Source organism: Staurois parvus, unplaced genomic scaffold (assembly GCF_062004578.1).
Source record: "Staurois parvus isolate SC_StPar_1 unplaced genomic scaffold, SC_StPar_1.0 ptg000321l, whole genome shotgun sequence".
Lineage (NCBI taxonomy): Eukaryota > Metazoa > Chordata > Amphibia > Anura > Ranidae > Staurois > Staurois parvus.
In genome coordinates this window covers 11,093,392-11,111,219 of record NW_028318117.1, presented here as the reverse complement: position 1 = coordinate 11,111,219, position 17,828 = coordinate 11,093,392, and the positions used below count along the sequence as shown (strand labels likewise).

Sequence of the window (17,828 nt, the reverse complement as noted above, 5' to 3'; positions counted from 1 at the left end):
ACTGGGTGTTTTAATTTTTGCACTATAAACAAAAAAAAAAAAAAAAAAAAAAAAAAGGAGCAAAAAATTTGAAAAAAAAAAAAAAGTTTTTCTTTGTTTCTATTCTACAATTTAGCAAACAGGTAATTTTTCTCTTTCACTGATGTGCGTTGATGAGGCAGCACTGATGAGGTGGCACAGATAGGCAGCACTGATGGGCACAGCCCAAGAAAAGTGCAGCCGGTAACCGGGAATACTTTCATCATGCTGTGACAGCGTGAGGAAAGTGCAGCCGATAACTGGCAACTGCATTTACTGGTGATCGGTGGTGTCATTGGACACGGCTGATCACATGGTAAAAGGCCGCTCTGATTGGCCTTTTACCATATCACGTGATCAGCTGTGTCCGCAGGACACAGCAATCACGGAGATCGCACCCCTATATGATGCCCTCCCAGAACTGGCCAGCCGTAGTGAAGCTGTCATTCGGGCGGCAAGTGGTTGAACAAAAATCGGAATATCTGGTCTTTGTCTCTTCAAATAATTTTTGGATGAAAGCGGTGTACTAATGACCACAGAGGTGTAGAAAGTTTTGTATATTAAGAGTTGATGTTATATTCTTAAAGCAGAACTTCCTGCTGCACTGAATGTGACTATGAGCAGCAGTATAGTGAGCCTGGGCTCAGCAGAAATAGGCTAAATGATGCTCACCAGGACGACTTGCCATATCTACACCCTGTTAAGAGAACAATTCAAATTTTATTGAACAAACCTCCTAATGATAACAGTATTTTTGTTAAACATAAAACACTTACAATGCCCTGTTCCAAATTATTACACACAGTAAGTTTCAAAACACTTTATAGGTTGTAAAGAACTGAAAACTGCCATTTGTTGTGTTTGCAGCATATTTACTGAAATCAGAAGCTATTTCAATCAAACTTTTAACAACATTTTAACTTTTTAAACATTTTAACAGGTCACATTACATTTTAACATAGGACCCCTTATTTGATAGCAGCTTCACAAGTCTTGCATCCATTGAACTTGTGAGTTTATGGACAGTTTCTGCTTGAATTGGTTAGTGGTGGCTGAATAGAAGGTTTATGCACAGTTGCAAGACTCTGGAGGACTCTACACCTTGATGTCTGTGGGACTCCAGAGGCACCAGCAGCTTCAAATATCTGTTTGCTGCTATGTAATGGTATTTTACCAGCTGCTCTCTTAATCTGATGCATGGATCTGGCAGAAATCTTCCTCAATGTGCCTTTATCTGCACGAACCCATCTGTGCTCTGAATCAGCCACAAATCTCTTAATAGTGCGATGATCACGCTTAAGTTTTTGTGAAATATCTGACGTGTACCTCGTCCAAGGCATTGAACTATTTCACTCTTTTCCGCAGCAGAAAGATCCTGTAGTTGCTGATTTTTAATAAAATGGAACTTACCTGTCCAGGGATCCAGCGCAGTCCTCACTCGAGCTAGCTCTTCTCTAGCCTTTGGGTTCCTGGCACCGACATCCTAACTATGGGCAGCCGCCAGCTATGATAATTGCACCTTCAAAGTTGCTGCTGACTGCGCTTGCGCGGGCTGTGCTGCATTTTTTTGAATGGTCCTGCAGTCGTCTGGGACTTGTGATGCGTCCCAGAACACTGGGGGGGGGGGGGGGGGGGGTGGGGGTGAAGAACTTCTGCTTGGATCACCTAGGCAATCCAAACAGAAAAGGGAGAGGGTACCTGTCAAAACTGACATGCCAAATAAGGAGGGAGGGAAGGGGTTGAGAAGAGTACTTCTCAAAAACTTGCTCTTTGGGTGAAGTTCCACTTTAAATAAATTAATTTGTATATGGCAATCACAGCAAACCTGGCTGAATGTAAAGAATGTGGCCTGACAAAACCCCAGTGTAAACATTTCAAAACAGGTTTATTTAGCTAAATAGGACTGTGACAATTCACAGACCCATGGAATTCTCCAAATCATCAGATCAGAATTCAGACTGATATTACTTTATCTGTCATTTCATAATGTGTAATATGTAGGTAACAGGATGGAGTTTCATGCTAGACATGGACAGATTCAGAAAAGATTTTTAAGAGATCGAAATGGCAAATGTCCAGGGTATGCTTGTAAGAAACTTGGTGCTTATTGATTTTCTAAATTTCAGCCTGAAAAGCTTCCAAACTTAGGAGGCCTTCAAATACATTTACTATAAAAAGCATTCACCCCTTTAGGGTGAATCCAACCACATTTTACACTGAGATATGGATATAAAAAACTGTTGATTTTAGACTGTGTTTATGTATATTTGGCTTTAAGATTTGGATCATTTTGTTTTCTGGAAGGCAAATCTTCTATATTAATGCTCAGATTCTTGAAGACTGCATTAGGGTTTCCTCCAGGATTCTGCTGCATTTATTTTACCCTCTACATCATGCCATGTTTCAGAGTAGCATCTCCACAGCATGAATCTACCAAAACCATGCTTCATAGTGGGGATGGTGTGTTTATGAAGATGTGCTGTGTTTGGAATACGACAAACATGACGTTTAATGACCAAAAAGCTCAATTCTGGCCTAAACATACCAAAGAATCTGCTTCCAGATGGCTTCAGAGACTCCCAACATGCCATTACCAAACTGTAGTTGAAATATCATGGGCGTTTTTTTTCCCCCACTCAATGGCTGGTGAAGCACCCAGGCAACAGTTATTGTATGAATAGAATCTAAACCAAATCTGCATAAAGGAACCTTTTCTCTGAAGCCTATGGACTACAATCGTTAGACAAAACTAAACCTGTTCATTAACACAACTAAAACATGCCATGGTATGTACCCCCATAAAAGCATACTGGCTATTTGAACAACTGGTACCTATAAGCCATCATATAAAGGCTTCACTACAGAATTTCCACCAATACCAATGTATACTGTCCACCACAGCATTCATGAAAAGATGACAGTTTTCATATATCTCTTTACCACAATGTTTCAAGAAAAAATACTGCTCCTTCAAGTCTCATTTACCCACGGGAGCATTATAAATAGACATTTAAATAAATAGTGTTTGCACTTCTCAGGTTAAGATTTGAACAATAAGTTTTTTCTCAATCACAAACAGCTGTACAAAATGCTTGTATAAATGAACCTCTTGCATTCATTTAATCTAGGGTATAAGCCTCTTGGTCCAAGTCCTCCAAAACATGTAAGCATCCCAACTCTCTCCATATAGAGATTATGAAAAAGCACTGTATGAAAAGATGAATAGAGATAAAGCTTTTTACAGTCCCACATACACACAAATAGAGGACTTATGATAATTAAGCCATTTTATGTTAACTCCATGTTTCCAAGGATGTTACTGGCTCAGAGGTGGTCCATATCCTCTCTCCCAATATGATACCATATAGAATAGCAACATATATTCTGTAGAAAATCATATAGGTTGGTTCATTATGAATGCCATTTAACAAAATGTAGGGAGATACATTACAAAGGTTCCTCATAAGGGCCAGCATATGCCATCATTCAAAAGCCCCTTCACAAGACAATTGGTTCTTCAAAATCAAGGAGCTTCATCTATTATGTGGAAATAAAAAAAATTGTCTCAAACACTTTCTGCATACTCCACTGCTGGTTTATTAAACACAGTCCATAATGATCCCCAAGTTTAGCCTTGAATACATCACCAAATGTAGCAAAAACTTGCTGACCACTTTACAGTGAGGAACCCAATCAATTAGTAAAGGTCTTCCCAGTGTCACAAATAAGTCAGTCTAAAAATGCCTGCCTGGTTTTGAGGGTGAAATTGGATTCCTCTGAAGAGTCTGCAAATGGTCTTTTAACTCTTGGAGGCCCCTAGTCTCATGGCCACCAACTTTTGGTGGAAGGTCTGTTCTCTTTACTTAAAGCTGAACTCAAGAGATTATGTACCCTTGCAGTGTTCCTGCCTCTGAAACTCAATGTCTACGTGACACTTACTTTACTCCTTGTTCTTGCAGGGCCCCTTCAGCTGTGCAACCGCTTCTAAAGGCGCTTTGGGCCTGGTCACATGCTCCCCTCCTTAAGTATAATGTAGGTTCAAAAAAACCTGCACTGCATGTGATGATGCAAAGGGACCATCCATAGCCAATGCTTACGGCAAATGAGAACAGCGTTGGAGCAAGGGATAGGGTAAGTAACAGCTAATCTCTGCACCCCTAGACCAAACAACCTTTAAATCACGTGTGAAAAACAATTCCCACGGGCTGAAACCAGCCCACCAGGCCATTTCATGTGGCCCACGCACCTTTCCTGCAGCTGTGGCACCCTCCTTATCTCAGCATTCAGCAGCAGAAAGGAGGACCGAACTCCTACTACAGATACTACACCTCTTTGTGCAGCTGCAGCACCCCCTTGTCTCCGCTTTCCCTGGTCTCAGTATTCGGTAGACTCCAGCAGCTGACTGTAGTCCTTCTCTGGTCCTGCTCCAGACCCTGCACTTTCTGCTTCCCAGTTCCACCCCCAGCTTCTTCCCGGCAGCACCACAAGGGACTGCCCAGCCTCTTGACTTCTGATAGTGGGGGAGCTTTTGACATTTGATTTAAGGAGGGAGGGGTAGGGCGCTCTGGACATCTGCTTATAATTATTATGATAATAATACAATTCAATGCCAGTTGAAAAGGTGGGTGGTATCGTCCACAAGAAACTTTACTGGAGACTGCTTAGACAGAACACCATGGCAGAACTATGTTCTATCTGAACAGTCTCCAATAAACTTACTTGTGGATGATACCAGTGGTGTGTGACCCTCCTTTTCAGACTTACATCATCTCCTACAGGAGTGGGCTCCATGCTGGTCTGCACCTGCCCTTCACAGCCAAAGTCTTAAGTTATTACTAAAACCAGTAATATGCAGAGAAATGCAGAGAAAATTGTTTAATATGAGTAGAGTAGATCAGAGTAGACATTAATATAGTCTTACAGATACAACCAGCCTTTTGAGGACAACCATAATGCTGATGCAACCTGTGATGAAATTTAATTTGACACCCCTGCTTTAAACCGTGTCTGTGTGTGTGTGTATAGGATAGTTTTTTGCTTTAGACTTGTAATGGTAATTGTATTTGGAAACTTGTGTGTGGGCTCACTGCAAGGGTAGATTTTATCTAAGTTCTGGAATTCAGCTTTAATTATTTAATGGCATTGAGTGTCTTCATAAAAGGGGCTCTATATTCATGCAGTCAATTTTGCTTTTTCATTCAAAATAATTTAAATCAATTTACAGAGATGATTTGTTTTTACTTTGATATGAAAAAGTCATGTTGAAAAATGCAAAAGAAAAAAAATTCACTATTCTCTACCCTAAGTGGAAAAATCCCACAGGATCCCATACCCATGCTAGTTCCAATTATGTTTTAGATTGCATGACTGCCCGAAGCCTGTGCTCGGTTTGAGATACACTTACAGTTGGATGCATGGGACCCGTGCAGAGAGATGACCAGGAACTGCTGTGAAAGTGAAAACATGTTTATGTTTAGAACCAGAAAAAGGTACTGGGTCCAATAGGAGACTTGGTACCAGGAGAAAAATGGGCATCAATTACATTAACAATTAAACCTCACTTATCCTTTAAAGTTAACCTGTAGCCAAGCTATGGGCATTGTTAACAAACAAGAAATGAACTTCAAACAAGCCCTTACTGACTTCTGTAGCTGTGTAGCAATTTATCCTAAAAGCTGTCAGCAGAAGCACTGAAGTAATTTAAAGGAGACAGCCAAAACTTTTTTGGCTATACTTCTCCAATGGATCACAGGAGTGCAGTTTGGTTTGCACTCCTGTGACCCATTTTCAGCCGACGGCAGGCTAAAGCTCGCTGTCAGTTGATGTCACAGAGGCAGTCCAAGCTCTGAAAAGATCCCGACCATTTGGTCAGGATCCACCCAAAAGCTTGAACTGGCATCTGGCTCAGCCTCTCAGCATTCTGCGGACAGCCTGAGCCAGCTGCTCCCGCCCCCTCCACAGCCCAATGATCCAGTGAGAGCTGGAGGGACAGAGCAGAGAGTCACAGGTTGACAGTCACCGCTCTCTGCTCAGAGCGAAGGGAAGAACTGAGTGAAAAGTGGTGTTTGATCACTCAGTTCTCAGTGCAGAGTCAGCGGGGGATTGATGTTATATCCATCTAGGTGAAAATTATTTTTTACTTTGGTGAACCCCATACGTCTCTTTTAAAGTGAGATTTTGGATTTAACCCTAACTAATATGCTTACTAACCTATGTAAAAAAGCTCAGCATACTTAACTATTTTTCAGCAATTTCTGGTATGATCTTGTGATTCTGCTCCCCTGGGTCAGCTGGAGCTAACAGGTTTAGGTTTTTTTCCCCCAATTTTTACATGTACGTGTGGCTACGCACCTTCACAGGTTTTGGAAAACAGATGTCTACAGGAGAAGTCAGTAGCTGAACTTCTGCCCTCTCCCCTGCCCCCAGGGAGTGTGGATTGCCTGGATCCACATTGTCCAGTTAACAAGATGGTAGCAGCTGTGCTTTCACCCGAATTGGTCTGCCAATCACCAAAATGGGGGCAGTTTGTCCTTTCCAAATGGCTTCAGTAGTGTAGGAGGGGTGGCGCCACTTCTTCAATGACTGGGGCAGATCATGGGAGGTGGGCAACAAGGATATGATGTGAGTAACTCTGGCATGCATTAAGTTTCTTTATAAAAATAATATTGCATACATAAAATATATTTATGTAAGATCCAGAAAATTACCATAGGATAAAACTGACCGAAATCCTTCATAGTGGATAAAGAAAATACACACATTAAGTGCACAAATACGTCAAAATTAAAATATTAGATTTTTTTTTTTTTTTACTATGAGCAGGCAATTCAAGTAATGAGACCCAGTTTTAGGCCATTTGACCAACTCTAAAGCTAAAAGCTTGTTGAACAAACTTTAAAAAAAAAAAAAAAAAAAAGAAGAAAAGCTTATAAACTAACCAAACAGGTGGTATGTTCAGAGTGCCAAAAGTAACTTGTTGGAGAACAATACCACCCTTTGTTTTTGTCAAGTATGTTTAGTCTCCTATTAAGAATGTGCACTGTGAAAACAAAGCCTAGCACTGCCAATTATCTGCTCTCTTCTAGACGGTTCTCATTTTAAAATATAAAACCACTAAAGATATCAACTTATTATAGTACGGATTTAGATATTGCTGATTCTTACTGTTCACTGTAAATTAGTGACCCCTCTACAGTTTTTTCTTTATACTGGTTTTGCATTCTTGCTTTTTCTGAAGATAAGGGATCGTCAACCAAGCATAGAAATGAATGGCTTCTGTCAGAATATGGAAAATTAGGAAGGAACAAACCTTAGATGTTGCAACACTAGCAACATCCTTATGTCTGAATCAATTTGCAAACTGAGACAGTCTACTGATGTACTAATGGACATTAGTAACCTGTGCTGTTTTCACTCCTCGTGACAAAAACGCAGAGCCTGCCATTTCTGATACCAAGTTTCTGAGCTACTGTTAATGAACACGAAGCACTTATGAAGCAAATGAAGTGACAATAAAGTCAGCCTAACAGCAAGTCAACTGGCATTTCTAGACGGCATGTTTAACCAAGGCAGTACCTGTATTTCCAACAATGAAGCCATGTGATAATTTGAAAGTTAAGAATAGTAAATCAAGTGATAACTATCCCCTTATACAAAAGTCTATGTTAACAATCTACTTGTTGGTGTAATGAAGTACTCGCTCACACATTATTTCCCACTTGTGGGAGCACTGAAGCATGCCGCAGTCTGGGAACATTTAATGATAGCACTTAGTAACCGTTTCCTGTACGTGGCCTAAGCTTCTCTCACACTAGGGATAGTGGTTTTTTATGAATGCAATTCTGAAAAATGTTTTTTAAAATCTTCACAAACAAATGTTAAGTAAAACAAGTCAGTGCAGATACAGAATTTTAGTTCTCAAAATCCAAATGAATAAAAATGCAAATTTGTCAGGTGGAGAAGGTAAGTAAATCCACTTACATTTCCCACCACTGTGAAGACACACTGTGCCTGTATTCCATAGGCTGTTCACACTGCCATAACAACTGGAGTCACAGAAGGCCCAGTTGTGACCTGGCCTCTGCTCCAGGGGGTCATGGGGGCTGCCTGTCAACTCCTGTTCTTTAAAGCAGATTCCTCCAGTGTATTACAATGTGCTGTTTTCCTTCTTGTTTCCTGAAAGAGTTAATATCCACCCCTTAGTCATCCTGTCAAGAAGCCTGGTCTGATGAAATATATTATCTCCACTGCACAGCTCCCTCCTCACATGTCCAGTGATCTTTTATCTAGAACTGGACACAAGATGAAAGGAGAACAGGAAGTTTCAGCTGTTTTGAAGGCCAAAGCCGATCTCACTGTGTCAGTCCAGTCAGTTCTCAGTGTAGGGCAGAGAAGGAATCCCCCTCGGCTCTGTAGTCTAAACTCTGTGCAGACAGGTAAAATGTGTTAATGTGGCACTTGTTCACCAGACAGCAGCATTAAATGGAGTTCCACTCAAAAGTGGTAGCTCCGCTTGTTTGCCTACTCACCCCCTCCACGGCACCTTTGGTGGGGGAGCAGATACCTGTTATAGAGAGGTACCCGCTCCCACTTCCGGCTCAGTTCACCCCCTACTCCCTCCCACAGTCTCCTGGGAACTTTCACAGGTCCCAGGAGACTGCTGGGCCAATTAGGAGGCGCAGCGCGACTCGCGCATGCGCAGTGGGCTCCAGGCTGTGAAGCCGCAAGCTGTGAAAGCCTGGTGCCCACAGTTCAGATGTCAGCACCATGGCGAGAGAAGGCGAGAAGGGACCGTGCAGGTGAGTACATTGCTGCACCCTGGGACAGGTAAGTGTGTGTTTATTAAAAGTCAGCATCTACAGTTTTTGTAACTGCTGACTTTCAATAAACACAAAAATGGCTGGAACTCCGCTTTAACTTTCACATTATGGATACTACAGTCTTGCCTGCAAAGCGCACTGGGAATGGTTAGAACACTGACTGCCTGTAATATTTGATCATGTGTAATGGAAATATCCTTCAATGTGCAGTAAGCCAAACGTTTATTTTTTTGCATACAGACAAAAGAAAGATGAACACAAAGAAACCAGGGCTGGTTCACATCATACCTGCAAAGGAATCACAGGGGAACATGCTGTGCATTCCTGTGCAATTCACCCAGCATACAAAACACACTCCATTTGCGATCTGCAGTGGGTGTCAGTAAGATCTTAATGACACCCCAAACACAAGTCGCAAGTGCAGTGTGTTTGCCCACACCAGATCGCATGGTACTTTTGTTGCAGTGCATTATAAAAAAGTAGTGCATGCAATACTTGTAGTGTGGTGCAGTTTCTGCCCATTCTAAATGAATGGGCTGAGATCACACTGCACAGAACTGCATGTGAATTGCACAGGGCTGAGATCTCACTGCACAGAACTGAATGTGAATTACACAGGGCTGAGATCACACTGCACAGAACTGAATGTGAATTACACAGGGCTGAGATCACACTGCACAGAACTGAATGTGAATTACACAGGAACTGCTGAGTGTCACTGTGCATATCACATGCAGTTACTGGTGAACCTACACTGAACTACTGGAGTGAGATTAAATGAAGATGAAAGAGAGGGGAAAAAAAATGAGAGAGGGGAGAGGCAGGGAGAGAAATGGAAAGAGAAAAAGAGAGATGTGGGGGAGAGAAAGACAAAAAGAGAATTAGACAGAGGTAAAGTTTGAGAATTTAAAAGACAGAGACAGCAAAAAAGAATGAGTAGAGAGCAAGAAGGAAAGAGAGAGGGAAAAAGAGAGGAGGAAAGAGAATAGGAGAAGAGAAGAGCGAGAGTTTAATGATTTTACTGGGGGGATTGATGTAAAAGGTTGTATTATATTCTTGCAAGCGTTTTTACATTCTACACTGGGGTCTGCTTACAAGTATTCAAAATAATTGGAGAGGTATATCTAAATGTGGACAGGTTCTCCAAAATCTTTTGAATTACCCTATCAATATGTAAATAAAGGTCTGAAATAACTGAGTATGTTGGCACATGGTGGAAGACTACACTATTTTTATGGGACTTTTATGAGTTTAAAATAATACTTTATTTTATGTTTACTTTTTTAATGTTAATTTCTTGTCATATTGAACAGATGATATACACAGTTGTGTGGTAATTTGATGACATATGAGTTTGGGGATATTATTTTAAAGAGAAGTGCAGTACAATTTTTTGAGTTTCTGTTACAGTACCTTGAAAAAATATTTCTATCCCTTGAAATTCTCCAAATTTTGTCATGTTACAACCAAAAACCTAAATGTATTTTATTGGGATTTTATGTGATAGACCAACACAAAGTGGCACATAATTGTGAAGCGGAAGGAAAATGATAAACGTTTTTCAACGTTTTTTTAACAAAAAACTATCTGAAAATTGTGGCGTGCATTTGTATTTAGCCCCCTTTACTCTGATACCCCTAACTAAAATCAAGTGGAACCAATTGCCTTCAGAAGTCACCTAACTAGTAAATAGAGTCCTCCTGTGTGTAATTTATGCTCAGTATAAGTACTGTGTACTTAGATCTGGTATTGGCCTCTTGCAGTCCCTGTAGGGAGGGATAGAGTGTAAAAGGAAGCAGAACAAAGAACAAATCAGTTCATGAGCTGAGAAGAAGCATGCCAAGAGTAGAAGACAGCAGAGGGACAGAGGCATGAGCTTATTACTGCTTCTCCTTTTACTGTTCAGTAACAGTCTGCCGAGGGTCCAAGACAACCTGAGCACAGAGGAAGTAGGTTGTTGGACATCTAACATTAAAAAGTACTTTGATGAAATCTTTGGATTGAAGTTAAAAAATGCAGCAAAACCTAGAATTGTTATTTTATCTTTCAACTAGTCATGTATATCTGGTCATTTTTGGCTGGAGTTCTCTTTTAACAGAAATGTATAGCCAAGGCATTTTTGGCTGTACTTCTTGAGGGTCACAGGAGCAAATTTACTTTTGTACTTCTGTTATCCAGAGCCAGCTGATGCAGAAGAGCCATGCCAGAATCAGGGAAGGATCCCAACAATACAGTCAGAATCCCCCCCCGGCTGCCTGACAACTGGCTCTGCACTTCACCATGCAGCAGAGGGCCAGAACCAGCTGCACCGACCCCTTCCCCAGCATGGTGCTCAGGTGAGTGCTGGAGGAGCAGAGCAGAGAGCAGTGACAATCACATGACAAGTGGGAAGATTACATCAATCAGCTTTGTATGAATCACAAATGGCTGGACAATATTTACTAATCAGCAGATAAGACAGTTCACAATCATTATATGTAGTCCAACTATGCATTTAGATGTTTGCCTGAACTTGCTGATCCTTCTGCTGTCATTGTTCACGTAGCCTGCAGAAGAACTAAATGTGTGGACATTGGAGGAAAGATGTTTGTATCTCTGCGGTCTGCAGGTCATTGTCTACATCCTGTAGCTCATGTAAAGTAGCTGCTCCTGGAGCATCTCATTCAGAGTCCATATCCTATATTGATATAAAATGATCCCAGGAGCAGTCTCTCAGGTCTTGGCATAGTCTAATGGTGCCCATACACTAGATTAAATATTGTTTGAAAAACTGTCATTTGGCCAGTTTTTTTAATCTTTCATCCAGTTAAAGTGCACAAATAGAAAATGTTTTTTGACTTTGCAGAGCCAAAAAAAAAAAATATCAAAAAGAAACAGGTTGGAAAACTACTGCCAAACATGATAAATTGAAAGGTTAATGTGTTTCTTTGCCCGTTAAAATCACACTGCTCGTACTCCACATATTCATTTATGTCAATAGAACGATTTATTGTTCAATATTCTGTCATTAGATGATGGCACTATCGTTTGCTCTCACAACTGAGTGTACGTTATTAAAAAATGAGGTTGAACGATTTTTTGGCTAGCATATGGTTAGCATAAGTCTGGGGGATTAGACTACATTCACACCGGCGATTAGGGCCGGAGCTAATTTTAGCGACATTAATCAAAGATTCCTACTGCAGCTTTCAGAGGCTAGGTGTGGCTGCCGGCCCCATTCACTATAATAACAGGTCACCAGCAGCCACAGGTATCCGCAGCTGGCAGGAATAGCTGTGGCCACCGGTTATCTGTCACTATAATGAGCAGGGCCAGTGGCTACACCTAGCTGCTGAGAGCCACAGCAGAAATATCTGATTCTTCCCATTACAATTTGCTCCTGTCCTAGTTGATGGTGTGCATGTAGCCTTAGGGTGAGCCCCTTCCAGGATCAGGCACCCGATCTTCTCAGTGACCCAACTTTTGGGCTTCTCAATGACACAATCTCTTCTACAGGCCATGGCATAGTCTTGTGGTTATTCCAAGGCACTGGCCAGATTACCTGTACCAAAGCATACTGGGAAATGACTACAACAGGCTGTCCAGCAGAGATCACATGACCTTGGCAAGGGGTCACATGACTGGATATTAGCTGGTAAATAGTTTTATCTACACATCACGCCATGCTATTCCTGCAATTCTCTAGGGCCACATATATACATTGAGAAGATTATTAAAGCAAGCAGTATCTGGTCACGGTTTACTAAAAAAACAAAACAATGTACCTTCCACTCTTATCATTGCCAGCCAACTCTCAGTACAATAGCCGTGTAACTCTACAACACCACAATAATGTCAGTGCATGGGGTTTAAAATGTTCCCAGATATACTGTCCTTATTTGTGGACATGATGACATATTTTATAGGCAGGTATAACAGGTTGTTAAATATTATCATTTGTATTCTAAATGAATTCATTAAATGGACTGGAGCTTTGCATAGGATTACCCACAGCAACCACACACCATAAACATACCTGCAATCCCGACTGCTATTAGGTTGGCCAAGATGTCTCTGGTGTCACCATCATGTCCTCAATGTCCCTATTCCAGGTAACACCATAATTATCCTGGCAGTCCTCTTCTGTCCTTGCAGGTCCTTTGACCTGCCCCAAGATGCCCTCATCTTTTTACCCACTGACCACATTGTGCATTTGAGGACCAACGCCTCATTAACATGGCATTTCAGTGCCAGCTGTGGCAACAATCCACAGTATTCCTGTGGCTGAATTCACAAGTGGATGTGGAGAGTCGAGGCTGCTCAGCCTGTACAAAGCAATGGCAGGCTGGGAGCTCCAACTGTCCAATACTGTTCAGATGTAAGTGCACAATGAATGTTTACCTGCAGTTAAAGTGTCATTAAGCCCACATCATAAAACAACTATCAATAAATGTTGCATTACATGCTGTTCATACTCACTATGTGTTTTCTGTATTCCGCAAAAAATCTGGTTTATTCTGCTGTTCCTTATTCCCACCTTCTGTTCATGTCCCCAATGCAGTTGGGGATTTTGCAGAGCAGCGTTGGCAGCTATTGCATATGCTCAGTTTTTAGTGAGTTTCTACTCTGAGCATTTCCTCCCTATCAAATCTGAGCAGTCCATGTGACTATAGTCACATATGTGGGCATATAAACAGTGGTAAATGACAGCCTGCTCACTCCCTCCTCCTCCATGCCAACTAATCACCTAACCACAATGAGGGGGTGGGATATTACATCTGGATGGATGGAGGCTTCACCTCCCTGTTATCCTAAGGCACAGGCTGGAGGGAAGTGACAGCCTGTGACTGGCAGAAATGCACCCACAAATGTCAAATATATAATTGTGTGACAATTTAAAATGGTTAATTGATATAATTTTTACACTGTATCCCAAAGGCTTTTTTTTTTTTTTTTTTAACATGCGACCAGCAGCAGTGGACTAGAAGCTCTTCCTGCTTATGTTTCCCTGCAGACAGGCTGGGAAAGATCTGGGTCATGTGACAGCTGTATACTGATTAGTTAAAAAGGCACTTAGATGTTTGTTTTTTTTTTAATTAAAATAATTACAGTGCCATCATCCCCATAGAGGGACAATGTAAATTAAATAGTGTTTGGTCAGTATCATTTTAAGGACAGATGCAAGCTGCTTGTGTCCAGCCAGAGGTGACCATCAATCCCTGACTGTAGGTGATCACTCCATGTGCAATTAGATCTGAAAACTAGTGGACAGCTGCAGCCACTACCAGCCTATCATTCATACAGGCTGCACAATCTCAACTCTCCACATCCACCTGTAATTCAAAACGCAGCAGGAATACTCTGAATTTTTAAAGCAGCTGGCATTAAGTTCCCCTGAGAATGAGGCCTCAGGCTGGCCATACACTATACGATCTGATTGTATACTCTATGTACAATCTCATTCTTGACAAACCTACATAATAGGACAACAGAGCTAAACAATCCAATCAGACTGACCCATGCACTATACAGTTAAAAGAGAAGTATGCCCAAAGCTTTTTTTGGTCATACATCTCTGGCGAGTCTCAGAAGTAAACTAACTTGTTCTCTCCTGTGACCCAAAGTCAGCCGACACTGAGCTAAAACACTGTATTAGAGTGCCCCCCACTTTGGATGAAGGAGCACAGGGGTACCTTTGGACAGCGGCATTGTCAGTCTGGGAAGAGGGGTGTGTTAGATGGGCAGTGATACCACAAATTGAAGGCGAACTCCAGATAACACTGCAGTTACAGCAACAGTTTTGCTCCATTTGGCATAAAGGGTTTACATGAAAAAACTGATTACTGGAAGCACCCCTGTCAGTGGTAAATGGTTTGTTTCATCCCTCTAGCTGTTATATTTGCAGGAGAGAGTGTTCTGTTGAAAAACAATAGACTTATTGGCTGGATCACCAAATGAAAATAAAATAAAGTAAGCCTAAAAAGAATCAAACAAATGAACCACCACATCTAAGAATTTGTAAGCTGCAATATAATAAAGGTTTTTTGGGGGTTTAATTCTGCTTTAAAGTATAACTAACAGCAAAACGTGCTGTCTGTGCCCAAATTAGGGAGATTTACCCTATTTTATTTGTCCTGCTTACCATTATCATTGAAAGTAAAAGAAAAACCCACATTTTGGGTTGTCCCAAAAAGAGTAATAGAAGGGAGATCTTCCACTGGGGACATTAGTTCACATGATCTGGGGGGTCTCAAGGGATTCTCTTAATTTGCAGGGATTTCCTATCACTTCCCGCTTGGCTACAGGACAGGAAGTGAAGGGAAATCTCCCCAATGGGTCACAGATGGCGAAAAAAAAAAAATCTGACAGGGGTTATAACCCTCCCTTACTCTATCCAAAATGAGAAAAAAAAGTTTTGCCTATAGTGCTACTTTAGGTGTAAACAGTGGATTTAAAATTAAACAAAAAAAAAAGTTTTGCCTTTGGTACACATTCATAGTGGCCTAAAGATGATTGTACAATTAGACTGTATAATCTAAGGTCATCTTTAGTCTCCGCCACTGTCAGGAAAAGAAGCCCTGAGAGCAGTCCATGTTCCTGTGCAACCCAGTGTGGTGCAATTTTCAGTCATTTGAATGGACTGGATCGCACCACAGTAGTGCATGCACTACTTTCAAAAACACATTGCAACTGGATCGCATGGTACTGTGATACCTTGTGTTCTGGTCCAGGAAAATGACTGCGTTTGCAACTAGCGCTTAGGGTGTCGTTAGCAATATGTTGACACCCGCACAGATTGTACAACCCATTGGCATGGAAAGAAGCTTAAAGGATAGGTTTGCCATCGATCTTCTACTCCGGCTAGCTGTCAAAATTAAAAAAAAAAAAAACAAGGCCATGTGGGGCTCTGCCCATCTGACCGGGTCACTCATTCAGAGTTCTGTGAATGAGAAACTACAAGTTCCGGCAGCCTTAGCAGCTGTTGGCTTGTAGTTCTCAATTAACTACCACAGTGCTGTGGAGTGCCATGGTAGTTCATTGAATCTTCCTGTCAGTAGATCTGCTTCCACGCACGGGATGTATGGGCAAGCAGATATACTGACAGGTCTGCAGGAGACCTGCATGACATCAGCAATCTGCTGATCGCTGGTGCAATGCTTTACAGGCTCCTGCAACCAAAAATAATAAATGCACATTTTTTTTTTACAGGTAAAAAAAAATGCATATTTGTCGCAAAGTGACGCAAGCACTAAGAGGCGCATTACTATAGACTTGTATGGATGGAGTTGTTTAGCTCTTCCCAGATTCAACATGTAGCTTAATTTTTGCTGCAAAGTGAAGCACATTTTTTAAAACGTTAATAGCTCTGTCTGTCTGCTGTCGATATTATCTGGTCCAATAGCTCTGTCTGTCTGCTGTCGATATTATCTGGTCCAATAGCTCTGTCTGTCTGCTGTCGATATTATCTGGTCCACGTTCCCGTGCAATTCAGTGTGGTGCGATGTTCAAGCCATTCATTTGAATGTTCTGAAATCACACTGGATCCTACCAAAAGTACTGCATGCACAGCTCTTCAAAAACACACTTCAACCGGATCACACGGTATTCTGCGATTCAGTGCAGGCAAAAGCACCACGTTTGTGATCTACATTTGGGGTGTCATTAGGACACCCACAGCAGATCGCACTTCCAGTGTGTTTGGAACGTGGGCGTGGGAAATACGTACAGAACACAGATTTCCTGCACTGCGTTCTGACATGAATGAGCCCTGACATAAATGAGGCAGAAGTGATTGCAAAGGGGCAGCAGGGGATCAGCAGCACTGAGAGGCAGGGAAACACAGAAATAAGGTGAACACCAGCAGTTATAAAACAAAATGTATTCTATCATAGACCCAGCAAATAACATGGCTAGGAGTCAGGCTTTAGTTCCCATGACTTCTGCCGGGTTGGTGGCGGTAACAAGAAATCCTCCCATCATTATATATATATGGGTGAGCAGACCAGCAGCGCCCCCCTCCTGTCATGGGTGAAGCCCCCTCCGTCGGGGTGAGGTTCCTCCCTCTCACCTGCCCGGGCGTCCTTCGCTCTCAGTCTCTCCCCGGCTCCCGCTCTCAGGCGGCCAGTGGTGCCCGGGGCTCTGTCATGCCTGGCTCTCCTGTCTCAGGCGGAAGATTGTGCGCACTGCTCTCTTCTTCCCCTCCACTTCCTGGACGTCTACTTCCGGGGACAGCCCGGCCTGTCACTCACACTGATTTTTTTTTCTTCTTTTTAAACAACTTTATTGTCAGAGCTTTGTGTACACTTACACAGAGACGTTCATGTATTGTGTAAAGCCCAGTACACGTCGTCTAAAACAATCGTCCAATTTTCCATGTTGAAAACAAGAACACCATTATTAGTGCGAAAATTCAAATAAACTTCCCACATAGGTAGCTACATTGCAGCATAGAATTGGTCATACTTTGATTCCTATCATGCATGGCCTCTGTCATTTCATTTTTTTTTTAAGGCCAAACATTATAATAATTTGTCATTGTGGCAAAAAGAACAATTTTCCAACACATCCTTTTGAAAATGTTCCTCTGAACTGTTCGCATTGGCTTTCAAAAGCAGTTTACTAATGATAATAGAATCGAACGATCGTTCTGAATATGGAGATTTACCTCAGGCTTTCTAATAAGGTGTATTAGGCTTTATCAACTGTAAAGTAGGGTGCACACCAGGTGCGGACTGACAACTCATGGGGCCCCCGGGCAATAGGGGATAATGGGGCCCCTGTGTCCTTGCCCAAACTCAAAAAAGCCTATGAAAAAGGTACCAGGGGCATCTCATGGGGCCCCCTACTTACCCCGGGCCCTCGGGCAGTGCTCGAGTTTCCAAATGGTCAGTCCGCCCCTGGTGCACACTATAGGAACATCAGAACAATTGCATGCGAGGCACGATTGGTCGATTTTTGTATAGCACATACACCAGGGGCAGACTGACCATTCGAGCACTTGGGCACTGCCCG

The 17,828-nt window shown here is 42.0% G+C and overlaps 1 protein-coding gene across 2 annotated transcripts in view; it reads right to left on the bottom strand.

Annotated features, from left to right (window-relative positions):
* The window catches only part of TMEM248 (transmembrane protein 248), a 50,096-nt gene extending 33,052 nt beyond the window's left edge, over positions 1-17,044 (bottom strand). The window contains exon 1 of one of the 2 annotated variants that reach the window (XM_089683805.1): positions 16,885-17,044. Coding sequence is in view for 1 of the 2 variants with exons in the window: in XM_089683804.1 (XP_089539930.1) it covers positions 5,423-5,434 (12 nt within the window). In the remaining variant the exon portion in view is untranslated. Of the gene's footprint in view, positions 1-5,422; positions 5,447-16,884 lie in introns of those variants that run through there. The other variant, XM_089683804.1, reaches the window with a different exon arrangement.
* Between the last annotated feature and the right edge of the window lie 784 nt (positions 17,045-17,828).